General features: G+C 33.6%; 1 protein-coding gene across 4 annotated transcripts in view; it reads left to right on the top strand.

Annotated features, from left to right (window-relative positions):
- Ano3 (anoctamin 3) overlaps positions 1-18,997 on the top strand; it is a 400,060-nt gene that overhangs the window by 124,820 nt on the left and 256,243 nt on the right. Inside the window, exon 1 of one of the 4 annotated variants that reach the window (XM_078046319.1) lies at positions 50-287. The exons of 1 other annotated variant lie outside the window; for it this stretch is intronic. In XM_078046319.1, coding sequence (XP_077902445.1) covers positions 242-287 — 46 coding nt within the window. In that variant the 5' untranslated portion in view covers positions 50-241. Of the gene's footprint in view, positions 1-49; positions 288-18,997 lie in introns of those variants that run through there. 2 more of the 4 variants (XM_078046317.1, XM_078046316.1) reach the window with 2 other exon arrangements.

Here is an 18,997-nt window from a genome sequence, read left to right as displayed (position 1 = left end):
TCCAGGAGTAGCCACTAAGGGGAGCCGGACGCTGGACCGCCCTCCCGGTTGCCATAACAACGACACCGGCGGGCGCACGGGCTTTGGAGCTAAGTGCTGGCTAAAGCAGGTGTCGGATTGCAGTGCGCTTGCGGAGGCTCTGGGATTTCTGGTAGCCCAGGAGCCTCTCAGAATCTTGCTACTATTCCTCCGCCTCCGTCCGGGAAAGCTCCCTAACCCAGCGCGGACGCGCAGAGTGAAAATGGTTCACCATTCAGGCTCCATTCAGTCCTTTAAGCAGCAAAAAGGTCAGTGGGAATCTTGCTACCCCCTCCCCGCGGGCGTCACTTCCCCCCTCTGCATGCCCTTGCAGTTGTGTAGGAGCAGCCTCTCCAGGTTTAAGGCAGCACAGAAGTGAGGAACTCTGTGAAGTTAATGATAATTATAATAATGATGATAATAATAAATGTATATTTTAATTGCTTCTTCACTTCACATATTGCTCTGATTTTCTGAGCCTCCCCGCGGTGTCCCGGAGAAACAGGATTTATTTCAGGACTGCTTCAGGGAGTTGCAGTGAGCCCGTTAAGTAGGGGTTGACTGAGTAGCCCTGTACCCTTGTGAGATTTGCAGACAGAAAGGCTGGACGATGTTGCCTCCGTGTGGGATTCAAATGTCTAGTAAGCTTTTCTAAAGCGAGTCTCTACAATTGAAAGGCGTTTCCACAATCCTAGAATAAATGCATCTTGAAGAATTCCTGAAGTTGGCCTGTCCCAGAAGAAGGTGCTCTGTAACTTAACTTGGAAAACTTAATTTTTGTCCCTGTCCCACGCTTGGATGGGTTCAGATTTCCTTGTTAGGTTTCTCTTCTAGTGGCTTGGCATTCCCGTTACCTTCAAGTTTCTCCACGAATGCACTGATTAGAGTCTTTATGTTCATAATCAGATCAAGAATTGTTCCAACTTATCCTCACTCTTTGGTTCTTGCTCCTTATTTTGTTTAATAAAAATGCTTTTATAGAGAGCACATTTACTTCAAGGCACATTCACAATTGTGTGTGTGTGTGTGTGTGTGTGTGTGTGTGTGTGTGTGTGTTTTATTGCCCAGGAGCATTTATTCAAGTAAATAATTACCTTTTTACTGAATTAACAATGGTAATTAAGCCACAGTTCACCATACAGTACCTAATGTGTGCATTTCGGAATAGTAAATTTGTCCATTCAAACTGTTTGTTTATATATTTTACTTCTTTTCCCCTGTATCATCTGTGTTTCTTTTGTCAACAGTTGTTTCCAAGTAGGTCTTTTACTTTGTTTTTAAACAAAAACTTGTACACATAATTTATAAGTAATTCTTGCATAAGACAGAATATTAGTGTGAAAGAGCTCAGAATTCCCTAACTCTATACTGTATCCAAGATCAAGTGTTCTGGGATCCTTCAAATAGATGTTAAATTGGGGCTAATGGGAAACACTGTTGGCATTGATGAAAATTTCAGCTAATACGCAATTAATTTTCAATATAAAATGTTCCAAAAAATTAAATTACTTCAAGAAGTTTTACTCTCTCGACTCTTTAAACACCTACAAATTTGCAGAATTAAGACAGATTTCAGGACCTTTGCAACTGCCTCACACAATTAGTAACCTCCTCTGATGCATGATTATAGGTGACATTTATTTTTCTGGGACCTGGAGTATTAAAATGTCCCCAACAACTTCCTGGGGATACATGTTGAGTATTTAAGGAGAAATTGATTGACAGCTTTGGGACCACTGTCATTGCTGAAAGTGGGTGATAAAAAATTATTCAAGTCCTGCCACTTCATATTTTTTGTGATGGATTATGAGCTATTTATTTTCAAGTTTTCTCTTAATCTTTGACACAAAAGGAGACATTAGCAAAATGATAAACATATAGAGGCAAAAGAGTAAGAAAGAAGTAAGATTAACTTTTAGCTAAGTGATTTTGATTTATTGCTTCTTAATTTTGCTTGGCATTAGAGAAAGATCAAGTTTAGGATTAGCTATTTTAATTTTTCAAATAGAAAAAAAAGTGATACTCTGTATGCTTGCTGACCCAGGAGATATGCAACAGAAAACTTTTAGGGTTGCTTGTCACCATAATACAGCACAATAAAGTGGAGAAAATTTTCCATGGAACTTTGCAGTCCTAAATTTTAGGCTTGCCATTGTAACTACCTGAAAAATATTTAAGAAAATGTTTAAACTTTCTGGGATTTGGTTCATATATAGTATGAAGGCATTGGACACCTGGACCCATACATAGTCATTTCACTTTCTTCTCATGTATGGGAGGCGCAGGTGGCAATATGAAGATAGAGATGATTACTTTCTAAGCTAGATGAAAAGGACAGCCTTATGTTTAGTTCATTTTTAGGAAATAATTATCTGAGTAATCCTATTATAGAGTTTATTTTTATTTTAGTCAAGTGAGTCCAATGCCTTTTTTCAAAAAAGTATATTTCAATTTTATAGTACTTAGAAATAGCCTGAGATATTTAGAAAACACTATTATGTTAAGATTTTAAAATTTTCCACTCTCATTTGGAAACACTACACAAGGCATGGGTATTTTCTGCTATGTTTGAGAACAATGTAGTAGTAGTCCATTTCTCATCCACATTCCCTTACTGTCACTTCTCAATCTTGTTCCATAAATCAGTTTAGATGCCAGAATCTGTAAAATGAAATGCTATTTGTAAGCCCAAATTTCTCCTTAAGCATAAATGTCCTTATCTGGAGCTCAGCATATTAACTCTGTATATTCTTCTTAAAATGATAATATCTCTAAGTCTCAGTTACTGCTTATTTGAAATAAATATAATAATATATTCCTTTCAGAGATATAATGTTTATTAATGTGGTATGTATTTGAGGCTCAAAAATTAAGTAAATATTTATAATAATTATCATTTCCAGATTCATTTACTTTTTGTCATTTCCTTAGAAGTAAAAAGAACTCTTAGCAGGTCCCTTATAATTTTTTTACTGTCTTTTCTTTTACTCATTTAATTTTATCACTTTGGGATTCATCTTGAAGAAAGCAGTGAACTCCAGTCCATTCCTGTCTTCAGTTGAAGTTACAAACTCTATCCAGTACCCTCAGGGAAACTTCTGAAAAATTGCCATAGAATAAATTTAAACATATAGTTGAACCTGTTTAAAATTTCATTGCAAGTAAATAGTATTGTTCACTTCACACTCAGCCCACACGTTACCATCTTCATGTTGTATTTATGCTGGGGACTCTGCTTAATGATAGCATTATCCAGAACACTTTCATTCCTGAACCTATCACTGCAAAACCCTTCTGCAGAGAAGGTGGTATGAAAGGAAGTCTATTAGGTTTGTTAGACATCTTTATGAGAATCTTAGTCAACTCTGATTTTCTAAGAAAAATTTAACCCTTTTTTGTTCTGGACAGTGTCATTATGTTTCTGAAGAAAGTATCCACATATATTTTCAATTTTTTTTATTCTATTTTTAAATTCTGAGTTTTTCTTTTGAAGAGGTTTAATAAGTTATGAAATAAAAAAAGATGAGGCTCTTGGGCAATGTGGGGAGTGAAGGCACAGTGTGCTTATTTTTTTATGCACCCAGGATAAATTAGAGTATGTTATGGTTACAGATGACTGAGAGTGCGTGTTTGCTTTTGCCTTAGCACATTTTGGAGGAACACATTAGCTGGCAAATTAGCAGTGATTTCTGGGGAAAGTCCAGCTTTTCTTCCTCGCCTGGATTGCTGTGTTTCCCTTGATTTTTGATGGACTCATGTGTCTTATGAGAGTGGGCGAAAAAAGAACAATAATAGTTGTGGCTTCTGGTGGCTGCTTATTTACCAGTAGTGCTACTAAGACATTCAGGGAATCCATAGGTCACATTAAACACAGCCTGTCTCCAGCTTCATGGGATTAGCTGAAGCTCTGAAGCTATCCTGAAGAACATTTGGCTAAACTTAAAAAGAATATTTCAATAATTCTGCAGAACCAAATACTTTCTACTAAAATTAGTAGTTTAACATTTATAATAATTTATATTTATATGGGACTTAGAGATTGTAAAGCACAGTCATTTCCTTTTCTCTACATAACTCATTTATTACTTAAGTGCCTACCTATAAGGCTTTCCACCACCCAACTTTGTGCCCAGTTTCTATTTCATGCTACCCAGAGAGAGAATCCTGGGGAAATACAGAGCTTCAAAATCTCTGATATCTGTGCTGTGGGCCTCCCTTCAACCTCATGGATCTATTTGGGATTCAGAACCTTCCTACACTCTTACCTTAGAGAAAGCAGAAAAAAAATCTAAATCCATTTATACAAGAATGGAAATTTATTCACCTATGTGGGCTAATGTTTCCTTGCATTTACAGTCTATTCTTTATTTATGATTAAAGGACAGAAGGGATGATCTTTTGTTAAAATAACCGTTACATAGGAAAAAAGTTAAGGAAGACATTTTATGGTCAGACATTATACTTATCTTGGGTGGGAACTGAATAGCAGCCTGTATGATAAAAAAAAAAAATCATGTCTCATCTCATCTGGAGCCCCTCTGGTCTTCTGCTTTGTTCTTTAATCTTTAATGTCTCTGTCTTTCCTGCCATAGAAAAGAATTTCTAGTTATTAAGAATTCTAGTTCCCCAGAAAGATTGAGACAAACTATGAAAATAATACAGGCAAGCACTCTACCAAGTGAGCTGTATTCCCAGCCCCCAGGGAATTATCAAGACACAACCAAAACACATGTGTCTGGGACCATTGCTTTAAAAATCTCATGTATCTCAAATGCCTCAGCAAAATTAGTGTCATAATTCACAGTAGAAACCCTGATGTTAAAATAATGCTTTTGAATTAGCAAGAATAGTGTACATTACACAATAAATGTGTATCTTCTATTAGTAATGAACAAGAGTGATGAAGTTTAAAATAAATTTCACCCAAAGTAATTGTAATTTAAATATATGAGCATTTTAAAGTCATCTGAAAGTTCAGTTACATAAAATAGAACATTCCTTGAAAAGTCTAGAATTTTGTTGTGTTCACTTAAAACTAAGATTTAACATATCATGCACATGGATGTTGCTGAAAAAAGATATTTGGGATTGATAATTAAATAAATCAGTCTGTCAGAAAAATTCAGTCCCTTAAAAATCAAAGGATAGCTCAACCTTACTTATGTTTACTATTTTAGCATTTTATAGGAGTGCATATATTTATAAAATAGTAGCATAAAATTATGTCTTAATGTGATATATTTGTAGTTGGCTGGAAAGGGCACTGACTCAGAGTTTTCTCTAATAGAATTCTTCAAACTTCTCTGGTACTTAGGGTTTGCTTTCCCTGGGCCGTGGGTTCCTAATGGAACACTTTGGAACAATCACACCCACACCCTCAGGGCTGTGGTGAATGATAACAAAAACAACAACAACAACAACAAAACTGTTGCAGCAACTATTATTATATAGACACTTCTGTCCACTGTCCCCAGATTTTATAGATATACTGTGCTATTTCATATTCCTTAAAGCTTTGGTAATAGTGTATTTTTCTTACACTAAGGGATAAGGGATTTGAGGTTTCAATAACTTGTATGCATTGCTTACTGGGTGGTAGAGCTGGGCTTTGAACTCAGCCTTCCCTGACTCAAAAATCCACATTTCTAACTACCGTGAAGTCCATAAAGAAGCCTAGCTATAGCAGTTCTTTGGAGTAAATGAAACTGGAACATCTAGAAAGCATCTCACTCTTATCTAACTTCCACCACAGTTGGCTATGGCTTTTCCCCTCACTCTAACTCTTCTCTCCACAAATGTTAGAGTTGAAGGCAGAATTCTATCATTTTCAAGCTTGGCCTCTCTTTGTGGCCTAAGTCACCTTGTGTCTAAAATGAAAACTTGGGACAGAATAATCTCCGTGTTCCCTACTGGCTCTACAGTTCATCAGAAGTTAAAGAAGTGTGAAATCATATTCTAAACCTGGCAGTGCATTAGCACAACCATCTTGGCTGTCCCTTTGTCATTGCCTTCCCTCCTAAATTGTCCTCCAAGTAGCTATTACTTTGAATTCTGACTGAGCTTGATGCAACAGTCAAGGCTGCAGGATACAGTTTCACCTTAACATGTGGCTCCCATCCTCACGGTAACTGAGATGCAGCTGGCCTGTCTGGGAGGACTTCTTTGAGAATAAATTGGGTAGTCCAGAATTTATTTCTTTGATAATATATTTGCAAATGTGCTGTATTAATGGTGGGCCACATTTTACCATTATGTTTTTAGGCTACTAGGCTGACCAAGAAGTATCTCCTGAAAAAGGACTCCTAAAATTGTATATAATTTATATTTTCCTTTAAAACACTCTTTATAGTAATTGGCAAAAGAGGGCGGTACTTAGTTTGCAAAGATATGCACAAGATCTGGTTTTCAACAAACGTTTCATCATGCCCAGGTGTCTTAGCCAAATAGTTTCATTTACTTTTGCTTATTTTCCTAGGTCCATGAGACCTAGGCTTCTCAATTTGCAACATCTAAAGAATCACCCAGGATTCTTGTTAAAATAAGATTTCTGTGTTCTTACAAATTCATTGTCATAATATATAACCATTGTGCCAAAGAAAAGCACTGGGTGAAATAAGTAGATATGTCAAGTCACATAGAATGTAAGAGACCATGGGCAAGCAAATTAATTGTATTAAGCTTCTAATCTCTTACTTACAAAACCAGAATAGTAAGTGCTGTCATTACATAGTCAGTCTTTTCTGGGCATTGTTGAAAGTGCCCTTAATATAATCTTCATAAAATGAAGTTTCTATTATTTATGTCAGGGGTGAGGAAAATCTGAGAAGTTGAGCAAGGTTCAAAGTCACACAACTAGGAGTGGTGGGACCAAAATATGTATCTGGCAGGTAGAAACATGAGAATAGTAATTACATATAGACAGTACTTCCTACTGTGTGTGTGTGTGTGTGTGTGTGTGTGTGTGTGTGTGTGAGAGAGAGAGAGAGAGAGAGAGAGAGAGAGAGAGAGAGAAGAAGGAGGAGGAGGAGGAGGAGGAGGAACATAGTTTGGGTGGAGAGCATATTTACTTTATCTATTCATTATGATACTAAAATTGATTCTGTATCTTGGCAATTGTGGAAAATGCACTAATGGCCATGGGTGAAAGTGTCCCTTTTCTCCACACCCTCACCAAAACGTGTAATTGCTTTCTTGAAATAGCCATTTTAATAGGTATGAGATAATATCTTGTAATGTGATTCATTTGCATTATTCTGATGATTAGTAATATTGAGCAGCTTTTCATAAACCTGTTGGCATTTGTATCTTTTTGAGAGATGTGTGTTTAAGTCCTTTATACATTTTTTTAATTCCAATTTATATGTTCTTGCTAATTGTTTGAGGTCCTTACTTGTTTTGGGAATTAACTCTTTATCAGAGGCATTGTTTGCAAATATTTTTCCCCTTAGGGTAGTTTGTCCCTTCACTCTATTAATTGTTCCCTTTGCTCTGCAGAGACATTTTAGTTTGATACAAACCCATGTGTCTATTTTTACATTTTTGGTATGAGTTTTGGTGCCCTTAGCACATTTGTGGAATATCAGTTGATCACAAACACGCATTTATTTTTTTGTTGTCTATTTTATTTCATGGTGCTATGTTCATTTTTGTGGCCAATATGGAGCTGTTTTGATTACTGTCACTTTAAAGTATATTTTGAAGTCAGATAATGAGCTGTATTTGGTATGGTTTTGGTGCTTGAGTGGTTCCACATAAATTTCAAGATTGTTTTTTCTATTTCTCTGAAAAATAACATTGGAATTTTGACTGGAATGCCATTGAATCTGTAGATTGCTTTCTGTAATTTTGATGCTCTAACAATGTTATTTCTTCCAACCCATGAACTTGGTATATTTTGCCATTTATTTTTTCACTTCTTCGTTGTCTATCCTTGATGTTTGAGAGTTTTCAGTGTATAGCTCTTTCACCTTCTTTATTAAATGGACTCCTATGTATTTTATTATAATAAGATGTTGAGTTTTGTCAAATGCTGTTTCTGCATCTGTTGACCTGATTATCTGGTATTTGTCCTATATTTTGCTCCAGTAGCATATCACATTTATGAGTTTGAATATGTTAAGCCATATTGCATCCCAAAGATAATCCACACTGATCCTTGTGCTTTATCCCTTTTATCTGCTAATCAAATTAGTTTGCCAGTATTCTGTTGAAAATTTGTTTATTTGCATTAACTAGGGACCTGTCATTTTCTATACGTATAGAGTTATCTGGATTTGACTTGAAGGTAATGCTGGCTTCTTAAAATAAGTTTTGAAGTGTTTCCTCTATTCAGTTTTTTTTTTTACAAGAGTTTGAGAAAATGTTAATTCTTCTTTAAATGTTTGATAGAATTCACCTGAGAAACTGTTAAGCCCTGGGCTTTTCAAAATTGGGAGAGTTTTGAATACTAATCCGATCCCCTCACTTATTAATATTCTTATAATGTGATTCATTCTCTTTATTCAATGTTTTGATAATTTTAATGTTTCCAAAAATATATCTATTCCTTCTACATTCACCAGTGTGTTGGTACATAACTGTTCATTATATCTCATGATCTTTTGTATTTTTGTGATATGAATGCCTCTTTTTGCTGCTGTTTGTCTTCTAAATGTATCTGTCTAAAATTAGTAGAATGAACATGTCAATACAAGATGGCTTTATAGCGGTAGTGGGAGACTCTATTGGATAAATTGAGTTTAGGTACCAAGTAGCTTAGTATAATGTTGCTTTTGTATATTTTGGTATATAATATTGCATGATCCTTGCATTAATTTTTAATTCTCAGAGCTTTACTTTTTTCTTGCATTGGGGCTGATGGGATTACTTGAATATGACTTTTCATCTAGTACGCTAAAATAATAAGACATTTACCAATTTACTTCCACTCTTTGCTGGTACTTTTCCTGATCTTAAAAAGTCCTATGATAGCCCACGGTAATTCCTACAAAAAAGTAAATTCAAATTTAACAGATTTTTCTTACACTTGTAACCATCAGTTGTTAGAGATTTTAGTTAATATTTTTAAATCATATCATATTTGTAAATTTCAGACTAATTGTTGTTTAAAGTAAGAAAACAAAAGTATCTCTAAATTTTTATATACTTTTCATAAAAATAGAAATTTCTGACCATTCATGACCTTTTATCATGCTATGAAAGAAAGCAGTATTGTTCATGAAATGAAAGTATGGAAAGCAATAACAAAAAAAATGTTTTTCAGAGAGGGATCAAATTACATATTTTTCTTCACCATCTGTTATTCCTCATAATATGAAACAAAAAGATTTATGATTTCAAACACTGAAAGTAGGCAAAAAATTGGAGTAGGGTTCAAACACTGAACTCAAATTTCCTTACTGAGGCAGATACTTTCATTTTTTATTATGATGCCTCCTTTGGGCCACTAATATTTAGAATGATGCTTCTCTGTTTCTCATACATTGCTTCAAGATAAATGAGTTGGTGGTGAGTGCCACAATGAACAGCTTGCAGTTAGTCATAACTTTTACCAGATGTGACTAAATCACCCACTCAGATACTCTTAAGGCCATTTTGATAACATTAGTCTACAGTTTAAATCATGGCTAGCAGTTAGTTTACATTTATTTATTTATTTATTTAGTACTGATGATTGAACCCAGAGGCACTTAACCACTGAGATACATCCCCATCTTTTTTTATTTACTTTTTATTCTGAAGTAGGGTCTTGCTATTTCTTAGGGCCTTGCTGAGTTGCTGAGGTTGGCTTTGAACTGATTATCCTCCTGCCTTACCTTCTGGAGTTGCTGGGATTATAGGCATGTGCCACCATGTCTGGTCAATTAACTTTAGTATATATTATCCACATAATTAATATTTTATAAAACATTTATATTCTCTATAAAACACTACATAATAAAACTGAACAATTAAAATATAAAGTTATTCTGCTAATGTACATTTTATACATGAAAATATAATTATTAAAATTTCATTCCTGTAATCTGAGAACTACATGGGAAATGAATATCATATTGTCTTTAAGAATTGCATTGTTTAATACTAAAAGATAAAAAGGATTGGAAAATTTGGATCTTTGCCTCAGATTATTGAGGGGGAAGAAACCTCTTGATGCCAGTTTAAATCATGAAAATCAATACTTTCTTCGAAATTAGTGGATGTCCCTTCATTAATATGATACAAAATCCTTGATGTGAGTTATACTCAGGATATTAGCAGATAAAAAGTTTAATTTGTTTGAATTTTATCTCTACCAAAACTATTTTGAGATTTAAATCTATTCATCTTCTCAACAAATGAAAAGATGTCATCAAATCTTTATTGAGTATTTTCTAAACACTTGTCTTAAAGCTACAGGGAAATTGTAATTGAACTTACTGTTATGTGCTTGGTGTGTGCTTACTCATGTAATGACTGCCAATGCCCAGCCAAGTAGGCACTGTCAGTTCTGTTCTACAGAGAGGGAAACTAAGGCACAGAAGGAGTAGCTATTTCTACTGTAAGTCATCATGAAAAAAAAATGGAAATAACCACAGTGAACACTCTAGGATATGATGTTTGCAGGATAGAAAGTGGGGATGTTATGGGTTCTTATGAAATTTAGTAATTTACAAAGTGTGGTAGCAATACTGGCAAATAATCTTTTTGAGAATCTGTTGTTTATTTATTTAGGGGGTTACAGGTAATGGAACTCAGGGACATTCAACCACTGAACCACATTCCCACCCTATTTTGTATTTTTGTTTAAAGACGGGGTCTCACTGAGTTGCTTAGTGCCTTACTTTTGCTGAGGCTGGCTTTGAACTTGTAATCCTCCTGCCTCATCCTCTGGAGCTGCTGGGATTATAGGCATGCACCACTGTGCCAGGCTTGAGAATCTTTTTTAGTTCATCCATATTTCACTTTTATAGGACATTGAAAATCTGTGAAGAAATGACTTACCATCTCAGAAATACTGCATAATTGTGTTCTAAACCACTTTCTCCTAGAATACCTACCCCTTGTTATTTAGCTGTAATCCACTTTTCAGTCCTGGCTTGATATTTGTTGATTATTTCACCTTCACACTCATATTGAGTGTTAGACTTATGTGTACTGAGATGGGAAATGACAAGGGGCTGGGTATTATGAAGAGGCTTACCCTAAGCCCCATGCTTTTGTGTTTCTGCAAATATTTATTGAATCTCTCATGTGCCAAGTCTAGACTAAATACTGAAAATACAGCTAACAACAGTTGACATATGTTGAGGAAGCTCTGCTCAAATTTATGTTCTTTTCTATTGATATTTATGGTGCTTCAGTATAGAGCAATCTCTCTGCCGGTCACTTTTATTAAAAAAATAACTAGCTGTCTTCTTTTTGGATATAAGTTTTAGTCCTAATAGTGTTCTATGGCCAGGGATTGCTTAAAAATTTGAAAGCTAACAAAACATCTTTATGAACAGTTATTATCAACCTTGTCCTTAAACTCCTGGGAGCTGATCCAGTATTGAAATCCAAAACATGCTGCACATATTAATGTTTTGGAAGTAATTTTAATTTCACAATATCTCATTCTTACATAGACGTAGTATGAGATGGTAGCTGACTACAGAAGGTTCCTGCTCCATTACTTACTAGCCAGGTCATTCTCATAATTTCAAACATCATCTAAAATTGGGTTCTTTAATCCATATTTCATTCATAAAATAATATCTTCTTTATATGGTTGCTGAGAATACTAAAAATGGTGGTAAAAGTGAAGTCATTAAAACAATTACTAGTGACTAACAAAATTCCTGGAAGTCAATAAATATTTAACTATGTTGAGGAAATACTTCATTATTATCAAAAATATTAATCTAATGATAATGAATAAATGGATGTTAATTGTATATCCCACAGCTACAGATATACTATTAATGTGATGAAACAGAGAAATCAAATATTTGTGTTCCAACTGATCATGCCCCTGTGTTCTCTGAGCTAAGATCATACTTGAAAATACTTCCTCACAAAGTCATCTCAGGAAATAGTTGATGTAAAAATTTAATTTCTTTCAAATTTATTATAGAATCTGGATTTCCACATTTTATCATTGTGAAAATTAGCATACGCAAAGGCCTGGGTTTAATCCCAGCACAGAAAAAAAAAAAAGTTGCAAGTTTTGATATATCTCCTGCAACCTACTTATGGAAATTAAAATTAAGAATGGCATGTTTACTTGTTCTAATAGTTCCTTACACATGTACAACTGTATATGGAATATGACATCTTAATACAAGGATCACTCACAGACCTCAAGGGGAATATATTGTTACTATGTTATTATTATCATTATTGAGTTTTCCTAATATGCTGTAGTGAATGGTACTATTTCTAATTCTCTTGCTATAGTGAGAATTCTCCCTCAGAAAGGAAGTATACAAAGGCAGAGTCAATAAAGATGTCTAATCATTTTGGTGTTCTATTGCTAAAAACAAAACAAAACCCAGAACAAACAAAACAGAACATTGAAGTGGTCATGGTTTGACTTCACTAATATCCCTTGATTTGGAAAAGCAATGACAGATAGGGACTGATTGGCATTCTTTCATGCCTCTCTATTAGCAGCTGAGAAGTACAAGCCCAGGGTGAGTGTTTCTGTCCATACACAATAGAAAAGAAATTGGGATTGGATTTCTTCCATTGATCCCATTGAGTTTGCCTTGATTCAGTAGGAAAGGGAAACAACAAAGGATTAGACACAAACACAATTTTTCAAAGTAGAAGCCAGACAAAAATAAACTTCCTGTGATGAATGTGATTAGAAGAATAGCTAGCTGAACAAGCTCTTTAAAAAAGGAAACTACGGAGTCTACCCAACAATTGTCTTCTCCCCCAAGCTGCCTCAAGACTGTCACTGAACTGGCAAATGAATTTAGGGCAGTCGTCCTCCATGAGGTCTGATTAGAGGGTGGGAACTGACAGCAGTGACCAGCAAAACCCTTGCCAGCCACATTGGGTCAGTGTCTGGGGTGGTGTACTCCCAAACTCTTTTCTAGTGTCTAAGATTGAGGTAGGAATGAAAATTCATTCTCTCTTTCCCATCTTTGTGATACTTTCATTTGGAATTTCAGAGAGATTAGCTGCCTAAATTTAATTTTCCAAAATTCTCTTAGTTAATAGAAGAACCTTATCAATAAATAAATTACATCAAAATGAATGATACTTGTTCCCTCACCTCTTTCCCCATTTATTTTTATGCTACCTGGATTTTGTGCTTCTTTGCCATCTTCTTTGCTTTCCATCTTTGTCTGGGTTGTTAGTTTTCAACTTCTTCAGCTATTTGGAAAGCATCTACACCATCTTTCATTCTACTTTTGGCCTGATCTATGCCTGTTTTTCAGCAAATATTATATGATTTATACCTTTCTTCCTCATTGTCTTGATCATGTTCGTCAGTCCTAGAAGTTTTTCGGTAACATGAAACTTATCCCAGTTTTGGAATTTCTTTAAGACTAAGCTCTGCTACCTTCATCACTTCCTCCAGCGTGGTCACAGTGAATTGTAATATTCTGTTCATTTACATGTCACTATCACCCACCCATAAATTATAACCTGTTGAGAACAGGTTGAAATTGAAATAATTGCCTGACACACAGTAGATAATCTCTCTCTCTCTCCCCTTTTTCATAGGAATGCAAGGGTGATGAAATGTGGATTATGTTAATATATTTTATTTAGGTCTTTGCTCATTTTGACCATAAAGAAAATTTTGGTGAAAATAAAAGACTCAGCATGTGAATAGATATTTATACAAGGTGCATAAACTGAGGATATTTCTAAGAAAACAATGGCTAAATTCTCATTACTTTTTTTTTAAAAAAATAAAAGTCATATGTATGAATGATTTTTAAAAACTCAGTCTGCTCTACAATATAGGGTCTATAATTAACCATACTGCATTGTATAATTTAAAGTTTGTCAAGAGGTAGATCTTATGTTAAGTGCTCTAGCCACAAAAGGAAATATAAGGGGAAAAGGAAGAAACTTTGGAGGTGATGGATGTTTGTGGCACTGGTGGTGTAATGGGTAGATGGTTTCACAAGTGCATCAAACAAGTAAAGTTGTCAAGTTCTACACATCAGACATCTGCAGCTTTTAAATGCATAATACATCAATAAATCAGTCAAAATTAGTGGAATAGTTATAGTAGACATTAAAATCAGCAATACCCAGTCCTACATCTTGTTCCTCAGGACCCATCTTCAGAAGCTGCCCCTTTGGCTTTTATTATTATTGTTCTACTGCTTTCATTCATATTTCTATATCATACACTTATGATACAACTAATTACTTATTAAATTTAGATACTGTATCCTCCCCTGTTGAATTGGTTGAAGTTAAACTTTTCATACTACATCACCACTACCATTCCTCTTTCCTAGTTATCTCAGTATCAATCTCAAGAGTTGATTTTGATTATTTAGCCAGTGTTCATGTTATATTATTCTTAAAATTGATTAGTACTTAATAAAACAGAAATTAACCAATGTAGTAAGATTAATTTTCATTCAGGTAAGATTCCTTTATTTTTTGCTTGTTGATTTCTGGAAAAACTGTTTTGTTTGCCTTTGATTTATATTCCTTTTAAGTTTTCTTTAATTTGCTTTAATATTTAAAATAATTTATCAAAGGCCTTGCCATCACTTTTTCTTTGTACTCAAACATATAAAATTGTTACGTCATCTTTTCCCCCTGAAGATGACTTTTATCTCACCTTTGCCCTTTTGCCCTAGTGAATTTTTAGCCCTCTGGGTTGATACAGTGCTGTTATACCAGGACTCCCCTCTCTAACTTTATAATAATAAATCTCTTTTCTTGATTCTCTTTTATTTTTGCTGTATTCCTTTATTTACTGAGACACATTTTCCAAAAGATTTCTAAAAAAAAATCAAGGAGTTAATTTTTTGAGAATTTGCATATCATAAATGTAATTCTTCCCCTGCAAAAGTTTGAATATTTATTTGGATAACAAATTCTAAGAAAGAAATTATTTCCTCCCAAAATGTTTTCTATTGCTAACTTTCTATAGAAAAATTTGTTTTTAAGTAGTGCCTTTTATTCTGGATCCTAATTTCTTTGATGCACTTTTATTATGTTTTCTTATCTCCTTATTTTTCTCCCCAGGCACTTATTCTTCTGCCTCACCAACTCATCTAAGCTGTAAGGATCTTCCCTTCACCCTGATACTCTAATATGTCATAATCCTTAGTCTTCAAGGGCTTCTTCTAACTTTATATTATGCTGGTCACTTACTGCACAATTTCCTTCAGTCTACAAAAGGATATCATTTAATTTTTGGTAATTTTATTTTAACAATTCTCTAATTTGGATTTTATTCATCTTCTTTACCTCAAGCTACTAGAAGATCAATGTTAGAATTCATAATCTGCTTCTCATATTTTTTTCTCTTTTCTATTTTACATCCATTTTTCATCTTGATTTTCTTTTTGTTACACTTATCTATAGCAAGTAAAACAAATATATATGTATATACATGTGTATTGATATATATGTATAATGTGTGTGTATGTGCATATATATATATATATGTCTTCTCATATATATTTATTTGTAAACCATATATATTTGGCTTTATTGAGGTATAATTGACTCATTAGAAACTACATATATTTAAAGCATACAAATTGATATGTATATATATGTCTATATATGTCTATATATACATAGATATTCACTAATACAACCACAGTGAGAACTAATATAGTGAAAATATAGTTCACCCCCAAAAGTTTATCCAAGGGGCCTTGGTTATGTTCTCTTGCCTTTACAATCTCTAACATCCCTCAGGCAACTATTAATATGCTTGTCTTACTACAGATCATTCACATTTTCTAGAATTTGACATAAATGCTACTTTATATATAAAAATATTATGTTTATATTTTTATCTTTGTTCATTCAACATAATTATTTTAATATTCATTTGGATTATATGAATTATTCATTCCTTGGATTGCTGATTAGTATTCTATTATCGTCAATCAGAAATTGAATATGGTCTATTCAGTTTTTATTGTTGCCATAGAGATCACAACAAATTTAGTGTATGAAACAATACAAAAAAATTATTTATTTATTTATTTATATTTATATTTAATTCTCGACATCAAAGTCCAAAATGGGTTTCATTGGAGTTAAGTCAATTTGCGAGACTTCAGGGAAGAACCCATTTTCTTTCATTTTGTAACTCTACTAGCTGCCTTCATAATGTGGCTTGTGGTCCCTTCTGTTACCTTCAAGGTCTCTCACTCCAGCCTCTGCTTGGTCCTTCCTTCAGTTGTCCATTATATCTATTTCTCGAGTTTACAAGAAAACTTGAGTATTATTATGGCTCACTCAGATAATTCAGGATAATATTCCACCTTGAATTTCTTAATTTAATCACATCTGCAACATCCGTTATACCATCTAAGGTTATACTCACAGGTTATGGGAATTAGGTCTTGGATCATTCAGTTATTCACATAAGGATATAACCAAAGCATCCATTTCTGGTTGATTATTATTTGAATTGTTTTCAGTCAAGCAATTGTTATAAATAAATTGCTATAAACTCTGAGTACAAATCTTTGTGTGGACATGAATTTTCATTTCTTCGTATTATACTGAGGAGTTGAATAGCTACCTCATACTACAGGTATATTATTAACTTTTAAAGACATTGTCAATTTGATTTTCAATGAGGTTCTATCATTTTGCATTCTCATCAGCAGTGTATGGGAATTCCAGTTCCTCCATAACCTCACAAACAACATGATTAATAGATATCCCTTTGTGGTTTAATTTGCATTTTCCTAATGGCTTATTATGTTGAGCATATGTTCATATATTTCTTTGACATCCATTTATCTTTCTTAAAAAATGTATCTTTTCAAACCTTTTGCCCATTTCTTAAAAATTGGTCTGTTTTTATTACTATGGTTTATTAATTTTTGTTTTCTTTCTTTCTCTCTCTCTTTCTTTCTTTATTTATTTTTGCAGTGATGAGGATTGAAACCTCAGGGCCTCACACATACTAGGCAAGTGCCTAACACTGAATGCATCCCTAGCCCTATATTTTTGAGTTTTGAATGCTCATTATGTATTATCAATACACTATCTCTATTAGATATGAGTTGAAAATCTTTTCTCCCAGTTTGCAGTTGTCTTTTCATCTTTTCAGCAGTGCATTTCATGGAGCAAGTGTTTTTGATTTTGACCAAGTAGAATTTATGAATTTTAAAATTTTATAGATTATGCTTTAGGCATATCACACAAAATATATTTGCCTACCCCATCTTCATAAATATTTTATTTTTGAGTATTTTCATAGTTTTATGTAGGTATAACATTTATGTCTACAAACCTTTTTGCACAAATGTTTTATATAATATGTTGTACAGATCAAATTGTTGATTTTTTATATGAATATGCAATTGTTCCAAGATTAGTTGTTGACAAGAATATAATTTTTTCATCTTGATTGCCTTTGCAACTTATCAAGAAATCAGTTGTCCATATGTATGTGAATCTGTAACAAGGCTAACTGTGTTTTATTGCTGTCTATCAGTGTTTATCCCAATCTCACCTTGTCATGTTTATTATCACTTGATACTAAATAGAGAAATCACTATTACATTTCCAAATTTATTTTCAGGGTCCTTTAAGGTAGTATGTTATTGTATTTCCATATGAAGTTAGAACAAGTTAATAAGTTCCCATGTTTCAAAGGCTTGGAATTTTGGTTGGGATTACTCTTGACTCCACAGATGAATTGAGGAAAGTTGGTATCATAAGAATAATAATTCTTTTGCCTTACAAGCATGATACATTCATTTCTGGTTGTAAATTTTCCCATGTTTGTGGTGATTAGAGCTTTTTAAGTATATAGGTTTACTGTTTTCATCAAATTTGGGAACATTTTTACCCTCTAGTTTTTCAAATATATCCCCTCTCCTTTGTGGTTTCAAGTTAAACATATTCTAAGGTACATGTAGTTGTACACAGTTATCACATATTCTCTTCATTTAAAAAGAAAAGTTCTTCTGTGTTTGGTTTTGGATTGTTTCTGTTATTCTACATATAAAAACTTTTTTCCCATAATTATAATTAATCTGTTCTCATATATAATTTTTCATATACTTTAAAATTCAATTTGTATTTAAAAATTCTTCTCTGTTACTGCTTAACTTCATGAGCATACGGATAGCAATTATAATATTATTTCAAGGTCTTTATTTGCTCATGTGTCATTTCTGGATCAATTTAATTAATTAAGTTATCTCTTTATTATGTTTCAAATTTTACTGGTTCTTTGAATGCCTACTGTTTTACACTGGTAATTAACTTGTTGAATTTTGGACAATTTTATATTATATGTTAAGTGACTCTTACCCAAATTGCATAAGACCAGAATTATTTTGAATTTGGGATTACATTTAGATTTTGGAATATTTGCATATATATCTAAATAAAATATATAAGTCTCTCTCTGTGTGTGTATATATGTGTGTGTATATGTATAATATATAATGAGATAATGAGATACCCTGGAGTGGGACCCAAGTCTAAACCTGCACTTCATTTTTGTTTTCTGTATACCTTACATACAGAGTGTGAATGTATTTTTATACAGTGTTTTTAATGGGCTTATATTTTGAGTGCTGCCTATAACATGAGGTGAAGTGTGGCATGTTTTCTTTGTGGTGTCATGTCAGCACTCAAAAAGTTTTAGATATCGGAGCATTTTAATTTTCACTGTTTTATATTTGGTATGTCCAACTTGCACTTTAAACAGCCTAACCTTTGTTTTACTTGGAACTAGTCTCATCCTTTCGCATTTTTCTTTTTAGTTTCATGAAGTGGGACCAGGAGGCTCTCAAACTGATGATTTCTCACTATAGAGGCAAGA

This window comes from Ictidomys tridecemlineatus, chromosome 4 (assembly GCF_052094955.1).
Source record: "Ictidomys tridecemlineatus isolate mIctTri1 chromosome 4, mIctTri1.hap1, whole genome shotgun sequence".
NCBI lineage: Eukaryota > Metazoa > Chordata > Mammalia > Rodentia > Sciuridae > Ictidomys > Ictidomys tridecemlineatus.
The sequence above is the reverse complement of the archived record's forward strand: the minus strand, read 5'-3'. Positions and strand labels throughout refer to the sequence as shown.